Source organism: Bos mutus, chromosome 3, assembly GCF_027580195.1.
Source record: "Bos mutus isolate GX-2022 chromosome 3, NWIPB_WYAK_1.1, whole genome shotgun sequence".
NCBI lineage: Eukaryota > Metazoa > Chordata > Mammalia > Artiodactyla > Bovidae > Bos > Bos mutus.
In genome coordinates, this window is record NC_091619.1 from 11,186,411 (window position 1) to 11,208,863 (window position 22,453).

The 22,453-nt window shown below is 44.7% G+C and overlaps 2 protein-coding genes across 2 annotated transcripts in view; one reads left to right on the forward strand and one right to left on the reverse strand.

Moving 5' to 3' along the window:
- Nucleotides 1-7,213, reverse strand: part of GPA33 (glycoprotein A33) — a 52,648-nt gene extending 45,435 nt beyond the window's left edge. The window contains exon 1 of the mRNA XM_005907606.2: nucleotides 7,027-7,213. Coding sequence (XP_005907668.1) covers nucleotides 7,027-7,069 — 43 coding nt within the window. The 5' untranslated portion in view covers nucleotides 7,070-7,213. The remainder of the gene's footprint in view (nucleotides 1-7,026) is intronic.
- Nucleotides 7,214-9,705: 2,492 nt separating this feature from the next.
- Nucleotides 9,706-22,453, forward strand: part of STYXL2 (serine/threonine/tyrosine interacting like 2) — a 66,957-nt gene continuing 54,209 nt past the window's right edge. Inside the window, 2 exon segments of the mRNA XM_005907607.3 lie at nucleotides 9,706-9,839; nucleotides 10,524-10,649. Coding sequence (XP_005907669.2) covers nucleotides 10,540-10,649 — 110 coding nt within the window. The 5' untranslated portion in view covers nucleotides 9,706-9,839; nucleotides 10,524-10,539.

Consider the following 22,453-nt stretch of genomic DNA (forward strand, 5'->3'; position numbering starts at 1 on the left):
CTACTAAGTTTTGGAATGGATAATTACATAACAATAGAAAACAGTAACAGATGACTCCTATTTTTCTGGCTTTCATTCCTGGAGGGATTGGGTGTCATTTACTGATGTAGAGATCACTGAAAAAGGCCCAGATGTGGGGACAAAGATCATGAGTTTGGTTTACAGCTTGTGAGTTTGAACTGATTCTGAGATATCTAAATTGAAAAGTCACGCATAGTTTTGGATTTATGGGTCTAAGGCTCAAGAAAGAGATTGAGTTTGAAGACAAAACTGGGGTCAAATGTGGGTCAATCAGAATAAGTGAGTGAGTGAAAGTCGCTCAGTTGTGTCCAGCTCTTTGTGACTCCACAGTCCATGGAATTCTCCAGGCCAGAATACTGGAGTGGGTAGCCTTTCCCTTCTCCAGGGGATCTTCCCAACCCAGGGACTGAACCCAGGTCTCCTGCAGTGCAGGTGGATTCTTTACCAGCTGAGCCACAAGGGAAGCCCAGTTAGAACGGGTGTGAATGAAAGATGCAGATGTAGATGAGGGTCTAAGTGGAGGGAATTCTAACATTTCATGGTAGGCCGAGAAGCATGAAGCTGCAAGGGAGATGTGAAAGGGTTAGCCCAGGAATGCCAGAGGAGAACCAGGAATGGGTGTATCTTGGGGGACCGACGGACTAGAGTATGTTAGGAAGGAGGGAGGGATAATCAAGGTTAGACCTTGCCGGGAATACTTTCCCCCAGGCTTCCTCCCTGCTAGCCAGCATCACAGTAAGCAGTGCTACTGGTTACCAAGACCCTGGGATGGGGCCCTAGAGGGCAAAGATGAGGGCAAGATGAGGATCACACCTGTGCCCATGAACCAGTTCTTCCCTGGAGGCCTTGTTTTTCAAACTGTAGTCCCTGGAGGAGCAGCAACATCACTTGGGAGTTTGTTAGAAATTCAGATTTCCATGCCCTTCCCTAGACCTACTGAATCAGTCTGTGTTTTGACAAGATCTCAAGACGACTTCTATGCATATGAAAGTGTGAGTTAAGACATCAATTTGGAGGCTGGACATTAACTCAGGGAAGCAGCCAGATGCTGCAAAATTGAGCTGCAAATCACATGCAGAGTATCAGCCCCAGTCACGGAGACAACCATTCATTAAACCTATTTTTCCTCAAGGTCCAGTAGGCAACTCTGAACTGAGGTTTTCACATCAGAATCACTTGGGTAAATTTTCATAATCAGGGAGATGGACAGATTCTGCCTCTCAAGAGTCTGATTCAGAGGGTCTGGGGGCGCCTGGACATGTGTACTTTTACTCCCCAGGGGATACTGATGGGCTGCCTGGGTTGCAGCTACTGCCCTAAACCATCACTCAGTGCACACATACCACACTTAGGGTGACCATTCATTGCATTCTTCCCACTTCAAGGCTGGAGCTGGGACTGGGGCATTTTAATCTGATTTCATTTCTGACAGGCAGAAAGTGTAATTCCCCAGGCACACAAGCCCTCCCTGTGAGCACTGGCTTCTGACTTGTGCTCAGGCACCAGCAGGCCCTCCCCAGGCTCCAGGTGTGAGTCACACCCTGGGGTCAGGTGTGGCAACAGGGCTTAGAGCTGAGAAGGAGATAAAAGGCCAGCCTGGCCATCTTGCAGTGCACTTGCTGGCCAACACTACTGGCTGTGGTCTGAATACCACACTCTTGGAGTGGAGATGAACTGGGCACAAGGCCACTCTCTTAGAATTTGCCTGCGGTGCAGATGATGCAGGAGACCCAGGTTCGATCCCTGAGTCGGAAAGATACTCTGGAGGAGGAAATGGCAACCCACAGCAGTATTCTTTCCTGGAGAATCCCCTGGACAGAGGAGCTTGGCAGGCCACAGTCTATGGGGTTGCAAAGAGCTGGACATGACTGAGCTACTAAGCACGCACTCATGGGGTCAAGATGAACTGGCACAAGGCCACTTATCTGGTTCTCATCTTTGTACATGTTTGAGATTGAGCCCTGTAAACCTCAGAGCCTCGACCAGGCCACTGTGTGGACTTAGAGACGCAAGGGACACGAGGCGAAGATATGCCACCCTCTGACAGGGAAGGTCTTGGGAAGCTGCCCAAGCCTGTGTGACTAACAGGAACATGGTACTTCAGAGTGGGCAAATCTAAGTCGTGTAGGAAAATTCTCCTGCTGGGGACTGTAGCTCTAACAAAGGCCCGTGGGGAAGGATTCTAAAATGGCATGATCAACTTTACAATGATAGAAAATTTGAAACTTATTAATAGTTCCCCAAAAAAACCCATCATGGATGAATCATCCATGAGCTTATTGAAATTTTTTTTTAGATGGAGGAGAAAAAAAAATATTTTCTCATCTTGAATATTTCAGGATGATGGATTCCCTTATTTCTTGGTGAAAAGCAGTACTTTCTGCTTTTCTAACTTAAGCTTTGAGGTTTCCTCTAGTTCTAGGAAGGTAGGGCTTTTTGTTTGGTTATGTTTTTTATCAAGTCTTCAAAGATTTTAGTGACTCTGGGCAGAGTGTCTCAGAGACTTTTTTCCCCTTGGTGGACTCCTCTTTATGAGTCTCTTTTCCTGCAGCTGTACCTTCTACTATATCAAGTCTTTCATGAAGTCTGATGGCTGAAAAAATTCCCAGCGTGGAAGAGCTTTGGTCCTATACACAAGTTGGAGCATTTTCTCTAGCAGCCTTTGGGAGGGTGGATGAAAATCTTTCATCCACAGTGACTCTCAGTCTCTTGGCAGATGTCTGCCAGGTCAGAGTGATCAGACAGTTGATCATCAAAGTCTAGTTACTTTCCTATAATTTACACTTGCCCACACTAATAACAACAACAACAATAATAATGGGCATTTATTGAATGCTTGTTATGTGGCAGGCACTGATCCAGGGTCTTTACATTGACAACCTCATTTGCTATCTCTAATAACCAAATGGGAGGTAAAATGTGCATTTTTATACATTATAGGTTGCCCTCTCCATTTCACAGATTAGGAAACTGAGATTTATTGAGGCAACTAATTTGCCTCAAGCTAAAGTCAGTTAGGAGAAGGCAATGGCACCCCACTCTGGTACTCTTGCCTGGAAAATCCCATGAACAGAGAAGCCTGGTAGGCTGTAGTCCATGGGGTCGTGAAGAGTCAGACACGACTGAGCGACTTCACTTTCACTTTTCACTTTCATGCACTGGAGAAGGAAATGGCAACCCACTCCAGTGGTCTTGCCTGGAGAATCCCAGGGACGGGGGAGCCTGATGGGCTGCTGTCTATGGAGTCGCACAGAGTCGGCCACGACTGAAGCAACTTAGCAGCAGCAGCAGCAGCAGCAGCAAAGTCAGTTAAGGAAGAGGGCCTGCCCTTCTTGAGTGCCTGTGACATGAGAGGATAAGCGGGTGGGAGCGTCTGCCAGGGAGGGGGAGGTATTGTGTCACTGACATTTTTGGAATTGTCATACTGACTTTTAGTAGGTTTAAGTACTGTTTTTAAATTCTTGAATGCACCACCTTCTGTTTGCATACCCTTCATATGACCTGCTTTTGCTGCTGCTGCTAAGTCACTTCAGTCGTGTCCGACTCTGTGTGACCTCACAGACAGAAGCCCACCAGGCTCCCCTGTCCCTGGGATTCTCCAGGCAAGAACATTGAAGTGGGTTGCCATTTCCTTCTCCAATGCATGAAAGTGAAAAGGGAAAGTGAAATCGCTCAGTCACATCCAAATCTTAGCGATCCCATGGACTACAGCCTACCAGGCTTCTCTGTCCATGGGATTTCCCAGGTAAGAGTACCGGAGTGGGGTGCCATTGCCTTCTCCATCATATGACCTAATGTGATTTTATTCTGATTCCCCAAAGTCTGATGAGTCCTGGGGCCTGTTTTCATTAATTCTGTCATGGTACTCTGCCCAAGACATCAGCAAAATTTTAGTGGTTACTGAGCAAGTTCAGGTGAAGAACAGAACAACAGGGAAAGCCAGTAGGTCCTCTGGAACCCAGCTTAATCTCCACCTCCTCCAGAAAGCCGTCCCTAATTTCCCTGTTCCTCCTCATGGTGGGGAGTGTCACCCAACAGTTTTTATGTTTGACTTTTGAAGGCCTTTATTGCTCACTTACACATGGAAATGACTATTTCACCCACAAACATTTCCACTTGGCAAACATATACCCAGAGCTAGCCACCAAGCCCGGCTTCCGTGGCTCCACTGCTCCAGCCCCTTCCCCTTAGTATAAAGTATGGAGGCAAAGGTGATGAGCCCCTGGAGCCAGACTTGGAGGGTGGAGGGAAGTGGATGGGGGCAGAACACTCTATCAGTGTGTCTGAGCACAATCCCAAGAACTGGTTCCACTGGATGAGTTCACCCAGGGGTCACATACCTTCTCACAGGAAGAGGTGAAATGTAGTGCTCGAGGCTGTTCACAGTTAGGGCCACTTTTCAGTCTGTTTTGTTTTGGGTTATTTTTTCCCTAAGCCCAAATCCCTTCTTTTTATTTGTGCATGGCTTTCGGGTTGCAGCCAGACTGCAAATGCAGGGGTGTGTAGGGGAGGAGGCAAGGCATGAGAGAGACTTCCAGGCTCTGGAGAAGAAGATCAGAGGTCGCTGGCCCAGCCCAGAAAGGGTGGTCATTTCCTCTCAGCCTACTACCCTTGAGACTTGAAGCACGTCATTCAGGTCTGGATGTGATGGCTGAGACAGATTCCCTGATGACTGCAATTCATTCCAGGCCCCTCACTCCTGCGTTTCCTGTACAAACTATGTGTTTGGTAAAGAGCTGTTTGGATGAAAGAATGAACCAAGTAGGCCCTCTAGCCTGATGACGAGGGCCCCTCTGCCCCACAGAGATGGGCCTTCTGGCAGGGCCTCCGAATTTGACCAGACCCTCCCGAGCAACCAACAGCTTCAAGATTGCGTTTGGAGAGATGGGGAAAGAAGGGGAACCTGGGGAAACCTGGGGACCTGGGAGAACCACCCTGGGCTGGCAGGCCAACTGGTTTGGAGCTTGCCTCTAGAAGCGGAAAAGTGAGCCCTAAATCAGACCCTGTTCCATTCCACTTCCCAGGCCTTAGGGCTCCCAAGTTTCCTGGCAGAACTCTTCACCTCCCCCTGTAACTGCGCAGGACCCTATGGGACTGCCCAGGACAGTTCCTTCTCTGCATGTCCTCCGCCTGCCCCTTGTTTGTGGAAAAGCTGTGGTCTCCCAGGCCTACCCTGAGTCATAAAAGTCTGAATCAAGAGTGAATGCAAAAGTAGCAGTTGGACCAGGAAAACTGGTAAGAATATAAACAGTAAATTAGCCATACAGCAGTCACAGAATGTTTAGCTCCTCCCTGAAGAACCTAGACAGCACTACCTGATCCACATTTCCTGGGTTGTTTTAGAGTTACTGAAACCCCTACCAAATGGAAGGAAGTACTTTATGACCGTGAACATGCAGCCTCCAGAGCTACTGGAGCCTGAGAGTGATGTTAACCCCTGTGACACCACCCTGTTACCTCACCACCAACCGAACAGAAAATTGCGCACAAGCTGATCACACATCCTGTGACTCTCCTTCCTCACCTGCTCCTTTAAAAATGCTTTCTTGAAACCCATTGGGGAGTTTAGGTCTTTTGAGCGTGAGCCACCCCTTCTCCTATTATGGCCCTTGCAGTGAAACTTTCTCTTCCACACTCCAGTATTTCAGTTTATTTAGCCTCATTGTACACGGGGCACATGAACTTGAATTCAACAACACACCCTAGTCTTGCTAGATCCCTGAAGCCCACAATAATTTCTAAATTGCAAGCTAATACAGAGAAAGACGAATACTGTATGATATCACATGTGGAATCTAAAAAATGCTGCAAACAGATGAATAAAATGAAAAAACAAAAGCAGATTCATGGATATAAAGAACAAACTAGTGGTTACCAGTGGGGAGAGGGAAGACAGGAGGGGCAAGATAGGAGTAGGAGAAGAAAGGGTTATTTTGGGATTATATAAAATCATGTATGTGAAATATTTGACAATTGTAAACACTACAGAATTTAAAGAATCTTTCATTCAAAGAAAAAGAATATTTTTAGTTTTAAAATATGGCCAAATTTTAAGATAAATAAATAAATTGCAAGCTGATGAGATTCTCAGCATGGTCAACTCCTAAAATTCCCCCAACCCTTATCTCTCAAATTCCTTGCTCATTCTACTTTCTGTGAGTTCCCAGGAGTCTAATGCCAAGACCTCCATCCTAACCCGTAGACCCTCCATGGATCCTCACACAGTGGCTTTGCTATTTAGCACCTGATTTGGAGTCTACCATTATATTAATGAACGTCTGATTTTTATTATGTGGAGTTTCCCCATGTTCTGCGTTTTCAACGACCAGAGTACAAAGAGAGCTAAAGAGCTTTGACCTTTGGAAAGAGCCTTTCTAATTGGTTGTTTTTCTCTTTGTTTTTGCTTAGTCTTCTCTCGCCCTGTAAACGATATTGGGTGAGTAGTAGTGTCTCTCTGCTAGTTTCCATATACATGATACAGATGTTACCATTTTCTCTGGTTTTAAGGCAATGGTTAAAATCTCACGTAATGGTGGTTTAGTCGCTAAGTTGTGTCTGACTCTTGCAACCCCATGGGCTGTAGCCTGCCAGGTTCCTCGGCCCATGGGATTTCCCAGGCAAGATTCCTGGAGTGGGTTGCCATTTCCTCCTCTAAAATCTCAGGTAGTGAACAAAATTCCTGGATCCACACATCCTGGCCTTTCTGGGGTTTATTGTCCTAATTTCCAGATTTTATTAATATATTTGATCCGATGATTTGACTTAGAATCAGAAAATATAGTTTTGAGAGTCTTATGAATTCTTCATTCCAGAAATGGGCTCAAATTTTATTTACTAATATGAGAATTAAACAATTCTGATTCTGGCCTGGAACCTGCTTTTTCAACAACTCAACATGTCATTCTGCCCAGAGGGAAAACACTGTCATTTGAGGCCCTCTCTGGGGCTGTCTGGGAGACCCTCAGCATTCAGCCCCTATCTTGCCCACCCCTGGGCGCCACTCACCTGCACAAAGCACCCACAGCACAGGCTGTATCTTCCCCTCCATGGTCTGGCTCCCTGTCTGCCCCACGTCCAGCCTGGCACTGGTGGGCTCCTGTCTTGAATCAGTCTGGGCTGACTGGTTAAAGCTACAGTGGCCTCTGGCCCAGCCCAGCCCAGCCTTCGGTCAGTCCTCCAGTTTCTCCCTTCCTCTACCTCTGCCCAGCCTGGCCCCCATGCCCCACCCCACAGCTAGACTGACAGGGGAGCTCACCTGTGGGACTAGACTCCAGCTCCACCCACTCCACCAAAGGCCCCAACAGGAACCTCTTTCAGCTCGTCAGTTCCTTCCCCTGCCTTCTCTCCATTTAGCAGGTGAGCAAAGTCCTGGGCTTCTCACTATAATGCAGGTTTACCTATATGAGATAGGAAGTTGCCACCTGTAATATAAAGGGAAACTATCTCAGAGGAAGGGTTTCAAAGTCAATAAAAGAAGGGTGTTGGCCACAATTGCCGAAACACTGCAAGACATATTATGATCTGTTCCTCTGCTTCCCTTCCTTGTCATTTCCCCCTACCCCACACCATGCTAGAGACACAGTCATGAGGAAGACCAGAAGTCTCTATCCCAGAGAACTGCTAATCTGACTGAGGAGGAAAATAGTATACAATCAAACAAGACAGCCAGAAATACCATGACCAATTCATCCAGTTTGCTTGGAGTTGCCCCACTGTTAAAACAGAGGGCCCTATGTCCCAGGAATGTCTCTGTCTTAGGGAAACTGAGATGGTTGGTCACCCCACTTAAAGATCACCAGTGCTATGGGGAGCATGACTTGGAAAAAGACGTAGGTAATAAAACTGTGGCCGTGGAAGGACCCACCTTGGACTGGGTGGTCAGAACGCAGTGGAAAAATTAGTACTTTGATTTTCTATGTTACAGATAGGTATCTCTGTCTCAAAGAAGTTAAATGGGTTATCTATGGTCACACAGCCAGCAAGTAGTCTTCTGATTCTCAGTCCACTCTGCTAGTGATCCCGATGTCACCGTCTGTGAGTTCGGGATGGTGACTAAGGTTATAAAGAAAACAGAGGCCCTCTGCCATCCTCTCCTCCTGAGCGGTCCCGTCTTTATCTGCAGCCACTTTTTGGTGTATTCGCTCTCCCTTTTCTCTCTCTCCCCTCCCCTCCACCGTCTGCTTCCTTATGCTGGCGGTCTGTCCACCTGATGCCCCTCTTCAGCCCCCTGCCTGATTCCCACCCCACTCTCCATCCCTCCCTCCTTCATCTCACCTCTCTCTCATACTACTTTTCATCTTCATGGAGCCTTGAAGTCTGGAGGTACATTGAATCCCCATGGTTACTCAGTTGTGGTCCTTCTTCATTCTTCAGCAGCCACTCACCGAGCCCCTATTTTGATGCCCAGGACAGTGGTTTGGCAACTGGTCAGTGGTGATGCCATGTGCTTCTCCAGAGATGCCTTCCTGAACCACTCTATCCAAAGACGCTCCCATCCCAGCTTTGCCAAGTCTCTGCACTCAACCTTGTTTTCTTTCTTCAAAGCTCTAATCACTATGTGAAATTAATTTTTGCTACCCTAAAACTTTTTCCATGTCGTCCCCTCTGGAAATCCTCCCCTCACCATATCTGCTGTTGTAATGCAATATGTGCTTTAAAGCCCAGTTCATGTATTTGTTCTTTCGTGAAGCCATTCCTGACTTCTTCAGTCAGAAGGGCTCTCTCCCTCATTTGAACTCACACAGCACTCCGGATCTCTCTTAGGATACTAACTAACTACATTCTGCCTTGCCCTTGAGCTATTTTTGGTCTGTGTCTCATCCCTCCTAATAAACTGTGAGGTCATTCATTCGTTTGGCCAATTGTTAATGATACTATGCCCCAGGCATTATTCCACCTAGCTGGGAGGAAACACCATTTAAGTGTCTTACTTTGGTCACATCAGAGCTGGATGCATAGTGGATATCAGTACATATTTGTGAATGGGTAGACAAATGGGCAGATGGCTGGACGAAGAGATAGGGGTCATTACAGAATGTACGGGGTTGGGGAATGAACTATTGGGTTACTGGGCTTTGTTTTGATTGTAATGTTGGTGGGTGGAGTAGATGGATTATAAACTCATTTGAAGTTCGTGAAGCTCAAGGAGTGTTTATATCACCCAGGGATGATATGGGCTGAGTGTGGGACGGGGTTATGGAAGGCATGCACGACTGCCCAGTTCACTATCCAGAGTCATATTTCTGCAAAGAAATGGAGTCCTGGCCACAGGCAGTTAGTACCCCTTAGTCTCACCATGGTGCTCTCCCAACATCTATCAGAGGATCCTCCCCATTCTATATATCTGCTGACAGAGGGTTAAAGTACAGTTTACTTCATTCTTTTAGATCCTTGGCTTTAGATTATCTTCTGGAAGCACTCTGCATAGGCAGCCCCAGGCAGGGAGGTATGGAGAGAGAGCCTAAAGTAAACCTGTTCTTGAGGCCGCTCTGTGAAGCGTGAACTTCTCCCAATTCTGCGGCTCAGGGTCAGTTTCCAAAGAAGCAGCCAGGAGGGAAAGAGTTAAGTGGGGCCCACATTTGGGTCTGAGTCCTGAGCCTGCATGCCTTCCTCTCAGAGATCTGCCAGGCTGAGGGGCCAGAGGCTATATTTAGCAGGCAGCTAAGGTTTCCTGTGAACAGCTGTCCTGCCCCTCAGAGAAGGAGACTGGAGAGAGGAGGGAGGTCCCTCTCACTGGTCGGAGTCTCTGGCCATTTTGTCTGGGCCCCTCAGCCTCTGGGTGGCTGCCCTCTTGGTGTGGAGATACAGGCAGATCAGCGGTGAGTGTTCTCCCTTCACTTTGTCCTGTGAGCCCAGGACTTACAACCAAAAGGGCAGCAGCTCTTCCCTGAGTGTCAGGGCCTAGCCTCATCTGTGACCAGCTCCTGGGGGGTCTCATGTTCTTTAATAAGCTGTGGGATGGCTCCTGAATCAAAGGCAGTGGCTCCTGTGGCCTTGGTTAGAGTCGCTGAAGAAGGTACCTTCCCAGTAGAGACAAAAGATGTGTGTGTGAGAGAGGGAGAGAGAGAGAGTGTGTGTTCAGAGAAAGTTCAGAGAGAAGGTTCAGAGAAGGACCTCTCTGGTCTGGGGAATACACATATGTTCAGCGTAAGCTATAGTTAAGGCAAACTTTGGACTCCCCTCACTGCTTTCTTGCTGGCACCTGTGGAAGGAGCCAAGGTATCACTTCTTAAATTTCATGACTCCAAGGTGGACTAGGTGGATTGCTTACATGGCCAGCCAAGTGTGCGTTTTGGTGTCCTGATAACAGTAGCTGAATCAAGTCTGACTGGGTTTTCCTCATGAGTTGTTTTCCCCATGAGTTGTTTTCCCACCAGGCGATTAACATGTGGTGACTTTCCCATCCCTAGTTCCATTGAGGTGACATCACCAACACACCTCTCACCCCCACAAAACCTCCAGAACTAGGTTTTCTAACTGCCTTATTCATGCTAAACCTACAGAGGCTGACGGGCTGTCATGGCAACCAGTGGGGACCCAGAAGAGGAGCAGGTGGTCCCGAGTGAAGAGGATGAAGCCAACGTGAGGGCTGTACAGGCCCGGTACCTCCGGAGCCCCTCCCCCAGCCAGTAAGTGTGCGCTTGCTGAGTGTGGGCCTCCCTCCAGCCGTAATGGGAGTGTGCTAGGGAGCGTGACGACGAGTGGACCCCAGGGAGCCTACAGCCACAGCCTTAAGTTCATTCATTCAGCAAACATCGTTTGCAAATTTTTTATGTGTTATATTTCATGGAAGAAAAAACTTGCAAACAGATACATTGCAACACAGCATGGTAAGTGCTAGAATTAGCATGCTTAGGGTCTAGTTGATGTGGGGAAGGAAAGGATCACCTGGGCTTGGAAGGTTCATAGGAGGCTTCCTAGAGGAGATGATGTTGGACTTGAACCTCAAAGGGTGAGTAGAAATTTGGCAGGTGTCCCTGGATTATAGTTTTTTTTTTCCCTAGGAGGGAAATAAGGCTGGAATGGGGATGATAGACCATAGATCATAGATAAGAGAAGTAAGAGAAGGCATCAAGACAGGAAGACGCCCTTAAGACATCAAATTCTAGCACTAAGGTAATTTTGTATCTGTGATCAGGCTGTGTCTTTCCACTGGGAAGTGTGCTTCCTGGAGGGTTTTCTTTATTTTGCGACAATTAATTTTAAAGTTTCTTTTATATAAAATCATTGGGGATATATGATGATGTAGAATGAAAAATTTGCATACAAATTTTAAGAAAAACCATAAAGCAACAAAGAAATAGTTAATTGCTTGCTAAAGCAGTCATGTGTATGCCTTTTCTTTTTTCTTTTGCTACAAATAATAGTAGGGGACCTGACTTCTAATCTTAACTCTGTCACCAAATTTTAAGTGAAGAATCACTAATTCTCGAGCCTATGTCTCCTTATCTAGAAAAAGGGAAGAAAAGACTTAGAATATTTCAAGGTAAATTCACATCAGAGCATCTCTGATGCTGCTTGACTTTCCTTTTCCTCGGGCCTCTTGGGGTCTTGTTGGCTCCGGCTTCTCGGGGCTCAACAGGCTTCCCCTTTGGAGTGAGATGGGAGCAAATGTAGGTGCTCGTCACCATAGTGGGCCAGACCACACTGGCCAGATGGAGCTTCAGGGATTTTCCCTTAAAGTTCAGGCTTATGTTCCCACTTAGAAAAACTGTCAGGATTGAGAGATTTAAAATACAGCCCTCCCCTCTCTATGCCACCAGACAAGGCATAGGTAGTTTTATGTGTGGTTAGGGTAAGTGATGGCTTTGTGTAGTAGTTGGAGTAATGACAGCTGTTACAGCAAATGGATGTTTTTTTCTCACTCAGGTGTGTTTCAGAACAGGTACCTGAGCAGTGATTCAGGAACTGAGGCTCCTTTTGTCTTGTAGATCCTCCACTGTAAGCCCTGACTTCCAAAGTGACTGTGTTCATCAGTCTTGAGACAAAATGGAGAATCTCTCAGGAGGGTTTTATGGGCCAGGCCTGGAAATGGCCATTTTGCTTCCACTCATACTGGCTTCCCTGGTAGCTCAGCTGGTAAAGGATTAGCCTGCAGTGCAGGAGACCTGGTTTGATTCCTGGGTAGGGAAGATCCCCTGGAGAAGGGATAGTCTATCTACTCCAGTATTCCTGGGCTTCCGTGGTGGCTCAGATGGTAAAGAATCTGCCTGCAATGCTGGAGACCTGGGTTCAATCCCTGAGTTGGGACGATCCCCTGGAGAAAGGCATGGCAACCTACTCCAGTGTTCTTGCCTGGCAAATCCCCATGGACAGAGGAGGCTGGTGGGCTGCAGTCCATGGGGTCGCACAGAGTCGGACACAACTGAGCGACTAAGCACTGCTGCTGCTGCTAAGTCGCTTCAGTCATGTCCGACTCTGTGCGACCCCATAGACAGCAGCCCACCAGGCTCCTCTGTCCCTGGGATTCTCCAGGCAAGAACACTGGAGTGGGTTGCCATTTCCTTCTCCGATGTATGCATGCATGCCAAGTTGCTTCAGTCGTGTCTGACTCTGTGCGATCATATTCCATTGGCTAGAATTCAGCAAGGCCATGCTTTCTTGTAAAGGAACGGTCCATGAACCCAGGAAAAAGAAGTAGGCTCAGCCACTGTAGTCTCTCGAGGCAGTTAATATTCATGTCTCCTTTTTCACACTCTTAGACCACACTTACTGCCTTCCCGGGGAAACAGCCTGAAATCCCATTTACCAATTGCTGCAAAGTTCAAAGGCTGGGTTCTCTGGAAAGTATGCCCTGTCTGGGGCTGAATGCAGCTCCTCATGATCTGACCAGGATAACAGCCCCCGGCCCTACCAAAAAAAAAAAAAAAAGCCTTCCATCTAATGAAAGGAGGAGTAGGGGACACAGCAGCCATCAGTCCTTACAAATAATGACCCTGTTGAGTGTGGCTTTGCCCCAGAAGTGGAGAGATCTCCTAGGTGTGACCTTGATGTGGCTCTCAGGGTGGCACTCTTGATCTGTTGTTCTCTGCGGCTTCTAGCTCCATCCCCTGGGCCTTTTTCCTTGTCTGTTATCCTCCACAGCCACATCTGAAGTGAAGCTGAAGAGGGTCTCTTCCTTGAGCACTGCGTAACTTTTGCAGACTTGTCCTGCTTATGGAAACTTGGAGGTCCAAGGGCTGTTTTAAGGCTTATACCACCCAAAGGCCTTTTAAGAGTCATGACTTCTTAGAAAATGTTATCCCTTCAAAAGTTTAATTGGTTTCTTTCTTTCTTTTTTTTTTTTAGAGATGAAAATGTAGTTTTTATTTATTTTTTTTTTTTCTAATTTTATTTTAAAAGGGAACCCTCTTACACTGTTGGTGGGAATGCAAACTAGTACAGCCACTATGGAGAACAGTGTGGAGATTCCTTAAAAAACTGGAAATAGAACTGCCTTATGATCCAGCAACCCCACTGCTGGGCATACACACTGAGGAAACCAGAAGGGAAAGAGACACGTAATTGGTTTCTGATTTACAGAAACTGGACAACTCCATGTGCCAGAAATCACACCCATAGTTCTTTCTTAGATATAATTTTCAATCCTAATTTATTTCTCTGATTCCTGGTGTATGTGCCTCACTCTCTCAGCTTAATGATAGATATCTTGAGAGAGTATCTGAAACTTTAAATTTGAGTAGGAAGTTCAGGATCAAAGTTATTTAGAATTTATAAGGATGCAATAATAAAATGTAATCAATCCAAAAGAAGGCAAGAGAAAAAAGAATACAGGAAAAGCATAATTGATAGTAAGAAAATAGTAGGATGGAAGATTTAAACCCAAATATATAAGTAATTATTTAAACATATATAAGCTAAAATACGTCAGCTTCCCTGTTAGCTCAGCTGGTAAAGAATCCGCCTGCAATGCAGGAGACCCCCATTTGATTCCTGGGTCAGGAAGATCCCCCAGAGAAGGGATAGGCTACCCACTCCAGTATTCTTGGGCTTCCCTGGTGGCTCAGATGGTAAAGAATCAGCGTGCAATGCAGGAGACCTGGGTTGACCCCTGAGGTGGGAAGATCCCCTGGAGGAAGGCATGGCAACCCACTCCAGTATTCTTGCCTGGAGAATCCCCATGGAAAGAAGAGTCTGGCGGGCTGCAGTCCATGGGGTTGCAAAGAGTCAGACACGACTAAGTGATTAAGCACAGCACAGCAGACTAAATACTTCAATTAAAAAACAAAAATTGGCAGACTCAATTTTTTCACAAGCCTACATACTTTTTACAAGAGGCACACTCAAAAATAAAGATGTACAAAGGTGAACAAAAGATAGAAAACTTATAGTACACTGTTCTGGTTACTATTGTTCATAACTCCAAACCTTAGTGTCATAAAATAACCATTTTATTATGCTCATAATTTGGAATCTGGATAAGGCACAGTAGTGTGGCTTGTTTGTTTCAGGATGTCTGGGGCCTCAGCTAAAAAGACTTGGAGACTGGGGATAAATTTTAGCCTGCGGTGATTCAAGAGCTGGGAGCTGGTGTCAGAGAGGCATCATCACACGTTTGGCACTTGAGGTCAAGACCTCAGTTAGGCAATTGGCCTGAATACCTAACATGGTCTTTTCATATGATCTGTCCATGTGGGTCACTGTGGGTTTTCTCAGAGCCTGGGAGCTGAATTCCAAGACAATAGGACAAAAGTGCATTGATTTTCATGATCTAGCCTCAGAAGTCACAGACAGGACCACCAAAGTTCAGAGGAGGCAACACGGACTCTACCATTCCATTGAAGGCGTATTAGGGTCACGTTGTAGGGAGAACAAGTGGGATGGGATACATCGTGGCCCTCTTTGGGAAGTACCCACTGCTGTAATTGCGAACACTGGCCAGAAGCAAGCCAGTGAAGTGATTTACTGATAGCAGACAAAGAAAACCTTACCTTAAAGTTTCAGAATACTCAAATTCGCTATATAATAGGTATATTCATTTAAATTATTAAAATTTCTAGGATCTGATAAAGTAACCTCAAAATATGTAAAGCAAAGAATTGACAGAACTGAAGAAAAAGTAAAATTCACGATCTTAGTCAAATGTACGTTTTAAAAAGCACAATCTCAGCAACTGATAGAATGAGGGGAAAAAATAAAAAATATAAGAAATGTAAATAAAAATAAATAAAATTAACCTAATTTGCATTTATAGAATATATACTCAACAATAGCAAGAGATAGATTCTTATCATGTGCACATGGAATTTTTAACCAAAAAGTTCATACATGCATTGGGTCATATGTATATCAACAAGTTTTTAATGCTTGAAATTATATAAAACATGTTCTCTGATCATTGCAGAGTTAAGCTAGAAATCATTAAAGACAAAATACACAGTAGAAATTTCAAGAGTTAGTATCTAAGAGAATAGCATGGAAGTTCATTGATTTTCATGATCTAGCCTCAGAAAGAAAGTCACATGAAACAAATATTCAAAAGGAGACAACATGAACTCCACCACTCCCCTGGAGAGGCATCAAGGTGACACTTACAAGAGAGCAAGTGGGATGGGATATATTGAAATATATGGATGACAGACATTCAAACCACAACCACAGTTCGATAGTACGATACTCACCAGACTGCCTAAAATTAAACACTGACAATAGCAAATATTAATGAGGATGTGAAGCAAACAAGATGTTCCTGTTCATTGCTGGTAAGAGGGTAAATTAGTACAACCCTTTGGAAAATTGTTTCCTAGTATCTAAACAGGAGAAGGCAATGGCACCCTACTCCAGTACTCTTGCCTGGAGAATCCCATGGACAGAGGAGCCTGGTAGGCTGTAGTCCATGGGTTCGCTAAGAGTCAGACACAACTGAGAAACTTCACTTTCACTTTTCACTTTCATGCATTGGAGAAGGAAATGGCAACCCACTCCAGTGTTCTTGCCTGGAGAATCCCAGGGACAGGGGAGCCTGGTGGGCTGCCATCTATGGGCTCACACAGAGTCGGCCACGACTGAAGCAACTTAGCAGCAGCAGCAGTATCTAAACACATGCATGTCCTACGGCCCAGCAGGCTTATTCCTGATACATACTTAACAGAAGTAAGTATATATGTGCACCAGAAGAGAAGTACTAATACTAGAATGCTTTAGCAGCTAACAGTCATTAAGAATTTGGAATGTTTGAGCAACATGAAGAACTGTCTAATTAATAGTAGGCTAGATAAATAAAGTCTGGTGAATATTTTAAAATACTGACCTAGGTGTTTTATTAAGTGTCTGTCACTTTGGTGTGATTGAGCTTCTGAGGTCATTGGCTGGAGAGGGCGATCAGTGAGTGCCAGGTGTGAAGGCAGAAGGTGGGTCACCGCAGGGAGAGCTGGTTCTGCCGGTTCCAGAGTCTCACATAAAGTGAGCTGGCAGCAGGACACAAACATTGATTAATAGAGACATTCCAGCAGCATCCAGTTCTTAGTCCTTCCAGCTGCCAGTCCCCCTTCTAGACAAAAACAGGCTCAACCCTAAAGCCCCACTTACACATGAAAAGGGCTGAACTCCTGAAAAGTAAGGTCCCACAGAGACAGCACATTTTCTCTGGGCTCTCAGTGAAGTGAAGTCGCTCAGTCACGTCCAACTCTTTGTGACCCCATGGACTACAGCCCACCAGGCTCCTCTGTCCATGGGATTTCCCAGGCAAGAATACTGGAGTGGGTTGACATTTCCTTCTCCACTGTATACTCCTTAGCAGTTGGTTTTTAGTAGCTGATCCTAAATCAACTAGCCCTTTTCAGAAATGTTCAAGAAAGTGAAACACACAGTGACACTTCACAGGCTATCCCTTCCTGCAATTATTATCATAAAATCTGAGGTATAAATTAGTACAGCTGCACTGACTTTTGAGTCATCATCCAATCAACCCCACTGCACTGTACAGAACCAGGCTTAAACTGCTGCTGCTGCTGCTAAGTCGCTTCAGTCGTGTCCAACTCTGTGCGACCCCAAAGATGGCAGCCCACCAGGCTCCCCCGTCCCTGGGATTCTCCAGGCAAGAATACTGGAGTGGGTTGCCATTTCCTTCTCCAATGCATGAAAGAGAAAAGTGAAGGTGAAGTCGCTCAGTCATGTCCGACTCTTAGCGACCCCATGGACTCCTCTGCCCATGGGATTTTCCGGGCAAGAGTACTGGAGTGGGGTGCCATTGCCTTCTCCGAGCCTTAAACTAGCCCAGGTGAATATCTACAGTATCTTTAAAAATGAAAAAGCAACTCACAAACTGGGAGAAAAAAATGAAAATCACATATCTGATAATGAGCTCATATCCAAAATATACATTTAAAAAACTCTCAAAACCCAGTAAAAGAGAAACCACACAATTTTGATTATGGTAATGATCTCACTTATTTGTGTATCAAACTTTACCAGTCTGTACATTTTAAATATGTGCTGTATGTGTAATAATTATACCTTAAGTAAAACTGTGGGCTTTTTAAAGCTATGGAAAGAGAATTATTAATAAAACTCTCTTCTAGAAGCCTATATAGTGATGGGGGAAGAGTGAAAATGGTGTAATTAAGGCCAAAATTAAGGTCAGCTCTGCTCTGCCACTTATTAGCCACAAAAGCTTATATAAATAATGTAGTCATAAAACTGGGATATCAGTTTTACCTAGTGACAGAAATTAAACAATATAGTAAAATATATATTATTTATATTATATATAATATATAACCTACATTATTACAATATAACATATATCTCCTGCATTAGCAGGTGGATTCTTTACCACTGAGCCACCCGGGAAGCCCATTCTAAGCAACAGATCATCACCCAAGTCTGAGCAATCCTCCCTGTACTTAATAAATGCCTGAAATTCCATCCTCCTTGTTTTATCTCTTTAGCTAAAAGCTTGAGCCTTTTTTAAATTAAGTTATGTGTGGAAGAGCAAATATCCCACCAGCAGAGTCCCAGTGCTAGTTTCCTAGGGCTTCTGTAACAAATTCCACAAACTGAGTGGCTTAAAAACCACACACACACACACAGCACAAACATACTCTCTCAGTTTTAAAGGCCAGAAATCTGAGATCCAGGTGCTGGCAGGAACACCCTCCCTCCAAAGAATCCAGGGAAGACTTTGTCCTTGCCTCTCCCTTGCTTCTGTTGGCTCTAGGAGTTTCTTGCTTGTGACAGTGTAGCTCCAACCTCTGCCTCTGTCTTCATATGGTCGTCTTTTCTCTGTCTTCTCTTGTGCCCTTTTTTCACATATAAATTTATTTATTTTTGATCAGAGGATAATTGCTTTACAATGTTGTGTTGGCTTCTGCTATACATCAACATGAGTTAGTCACAGGTCTTAGAGGAAACCATAGGCTGTATGCTCTTTGACATACATCACACCAGGGTCCTCTATGACTAAAGTAAGGGAAATTAAAAACAAAAAATGTAACTTACTCAAACTTAAAATCTTTTGCACAGCAAAGGAAATAATAAACAACATTAAAAGACAAACCTCAGAATGGAAGAAAATAATCACAAATGAAACAACAGACAAAAGGATTAATCTCCAGAATATATAAGTAACTCTTACAGCTCTTGTGTTCTTTTTAAGTGACATCTGCCACTGAATTTATGGTCTACCCTAATCCATGAATGGACTTCCCTCATAGCTCAGTTGGTAAAGAATCTGCCTGCAATGCAGGTTGACCCCAGTTTGATTCCTGGGTCAGGAAGATCTGCTGAAGAAGGGATAGGCTACCTACTCCAGTATAGGGCCACCCAAGATGGACGGGTCATGGTGGAGAGTTCTGACAAAATGTGATCCACTAGACAAGGGAATGGAGAAGGCAATGGCACCCCACTCCAGTACTTTGGCCTAGAAAATCTCATGGATGGAGGAGCCTGGTGGGTGGCAGTCCATGGGGTCGCTAGAGTCGGACACGACTGAGTGACTTCACTTTCACTTTTCACTTTCATGCATTGGAGAAGGAAATGGCAACTCACTCCAGTGTTCTTACCTGGAGAATCCCAGAGACGGGGAAGCCAGGTGGGCTGCCGTCTTTGGGGTCACACAGAGTTGGACACGACTGAAGCGACTTAACAGCAGCAGACAAGGGAATCGCAAACCACTTCAGTATTCTTGCCTGGAGAACCCCATGAACAGTATGAAAAGGCAAAATACAGGACACTGAAAGATGAACTCCCCAGGTCAGTAGGTGTCCAATATGCTACTGGAGATCAGTGGAGAAATAACTCCAGAAAGAATGAAGAGACAGAGCCAAAGCAAAAACAACACCCAGCTGTGGATGTGACTGGTGATGGAAGCAAGGTCCAATGCTGTAAAGAGCAATATTTCATAGGAACCTGGAATGTTAGGTCTGTGAATCAAGGCAAATTGGAAATGGTCAAATAGGAGATGGCAAGAGTGAATATTGACATTTTAGGAATCAGCAAACTAAAATGGACTGGAATGGGTGAATTTAACTCAGATGACTACTATACTACTGTGGGCAAGAATGCCTTAGGAGAAATGGAGTAGCCCACATAGTCAACAAAAGAGGCCAAAATGCAGTACTTGGATGCAATCTCAAAAACGACAGAATGATCTCTGTTCATTTTCAAGGCAAACCATTCAATATCACAGTAATCCAAGCCTATGCCCCAACCAGTAATGCTGAAGAAGCTGAAGTTGAATGGTTCTGTGAAGATCTATAAGACCTTCTAGAACTAACACCCAAAAAAAGATGTCCTTTTCATCATCGGGGACTGAAATGCAAAAGTAGGAAGTCAAGAGATACTGGAGTAACAAGCAAATTTTGCCTTGAAGTATAAAATGAAGCAGGGCAAAGGCTAATAGAGTTTTGCCAAGAGAACACATTGGTGATAGCAAAAACTCTCTTCAAACAACACAGGAGAAGACTCTACACGTGAAATCACCAGATGGTCAATACTGAAATCAGATTGATTACATTGTTTGCAGCCAAAGATGGAGAAGCTCTATACAGTCAGCAAAAAGAAGACCGGGAGCTAACTGTGGCTCAAATCATGAACTCCTTATTGACAAATTCAGACTTAAATTGAAGAAAGAAGGGGAAACCACTAGACGTTTCAGGTATGATCTAAATCAAATCCCTTACGATTATACAGTGGAAGTGACAAACAGATTCAAGGGATTATATCTGATAAAGTGCCTGAAAAACTATGGATGGAGGTTTGTGACATTGTACAGGAGGCAGTGATCAAGACCATCCTCAAGAAAAAGAAATGCAAAAAGGCAAAATGGTTGTCTGAGGAGGTCTTACAAATAGCTGAGAAAAGAGGAGAAGCTAAAGGCAAAGGAGAAAAGGAAAGATATAACCATTTGAATGCAGAGTTACAAAGATTAGCAAGGAGAGATAAGAAAGCCTTCCTCAGTGGTCAGTGCAAAGAAATAGAGGAAAACAACAGAATGGGAGAGTAGAGATCTTTCCAAGAAAATTGGAGATACCAAGGAAACATTTTGGGAAAAGATGGGCACAATAAAGGACAGAAATGGTATGGACCTAACAGAAGGAGAAGATATTCAGTAAAGAAGATATTTACTTCAAAATACACAGAAGAACTGTATAAAAAAAGACCTTTATGACCTAGATATGCATGATGGTGTGATCACTCACCTAGAGCCAGATATCCTGGAATGTGAAGTCAAGTGGGCCTTAGCAAGCATCACTATGAACAAAGCTAGTGAAGATGATGGAATTCCAGCTGAGCTATTTCAAATCCTAAAAGATGATGCTGTGAAAGTCCTGCACTCAATATGTCAGTAAATTTGGAAAACTCAGCAGTGGCCACAGGACTGGAAAGGGTCAGTTTTCATTCCAATACAAAAAAAAGGCAATGCCAAAGAATGCTCAAAGTACCACACAATTGCACTTATCTCACACACTAGTAAAGTAATGCTTAAAATTCTCCAAGCCAGACTTCAACAGTACATGAACGATGGACTTCCAGATGTTCAAGCTGAATTTAGAAAAGGCAGAGGAACCAGAGATCAAACTGCCAACATCCATTGGAACATTGAAAAAGCAAGAGAGTTCCAGAAAAACAACTACTTCTGCTTCATTGACTACACTAAAGCCTTTGACTGTGTGGATCACAACAAACTGCAGAAAATTCTTAAAGAGATGGGAATACCAGACCACCTTACCTGATTCCTAAGAAATCTGTATGCAGGTCAAGAAGCAACAATTAGAACTGGACATGGAACAACAGACTGGCTCCAAATCAGGAAAGGAGTATGTCAAAGCTGTATATTGTCACCCTGCTTATTTAACTTAAATGCAGAGTACATCAGGCAAAATGCTGGGCTAGATGAAACACAAGCTGGAATAAAGATTGCCAGGAGAAATAGTAATAACCTCAGATACGCAGATGACACCACCCTTAAGGGAGAAGGTGAAGAGGAGAAAGAGAAGAGTGAAAAAGTTGTCTTAAAACTCAACATTCAGAAAACTAAGATCATGGCATCAGGTCCCATCACTTCATGGCAAATAGATGGGAAACAGTGGAAACAATGAGAGATCTTATTTTGGGGGGCTCCAAAATCACTGCAGATAGTGACTGCAACCATGAAATTAAAAGATGCTTGCTCCTTGGAAGAAAAGCTATGACCAACCTAGATAGCATATTAAAAAGCACAGACATTACTTTGCCAACAAAAAGTCTGTCTCGTGAAAGCTATGGTTTTTCCAGTGGTCATGTATGGATGTGAAAGTTGGACTATAAACAAAGCTGAGCACCAAAGAACTGGTGCTTTTGAACTGTAGTATTGGAGAAGACTCTTGAGAGTCCCTTGGACTGCAAGAAGATCCAACCAGTCCATCCTAAAGGAGATCAGTCTTTAATATTCATTGGAAGGACTGATGCTGAAGCTGAAACTCCAATACTTTGGCCACCTGATGCGAAAAACTGACTTATTTGAAAAGACCCTGATGCTGGGAAAGATTGAAGGCAGGAGGAGAAGGGAACGACAGAGATTGGGATAGCTGGATGGCATCACCAACTCAAAGTTTGAGTTTGAGTAAGCTCCAGGAGTTGGTGATGACAGGGAAGCCTGGAGTGTTGCAGTCCATTGGGTCGCAAAGAGTCGGACACAAGTGATCGACTAAACTGAACTGAATCCATGATAGTGTCTTCTCAAGGTTTTTGACTTAACTAATCTGCAACAATCTTTTTTCCAAAAAGGCTTGCATTCGCAGGTTCTGGGAGATGTATCTTTGCCGGGGCCATCATTCAACCCATTGTAACTTTAGATTCAGCCCTGGGGTGATACAATTGTACTCTGTTCTGTGGAACCAGGAGAGAGATTTGCAAAAGTCCACCTAGTGCTGCAAACAGGCATAGCCAACAGGGCAGAGTTCATTCGGGGATGAGGTGTGATTGCTGTCCCAGCAGGGAGTCATAACATTCC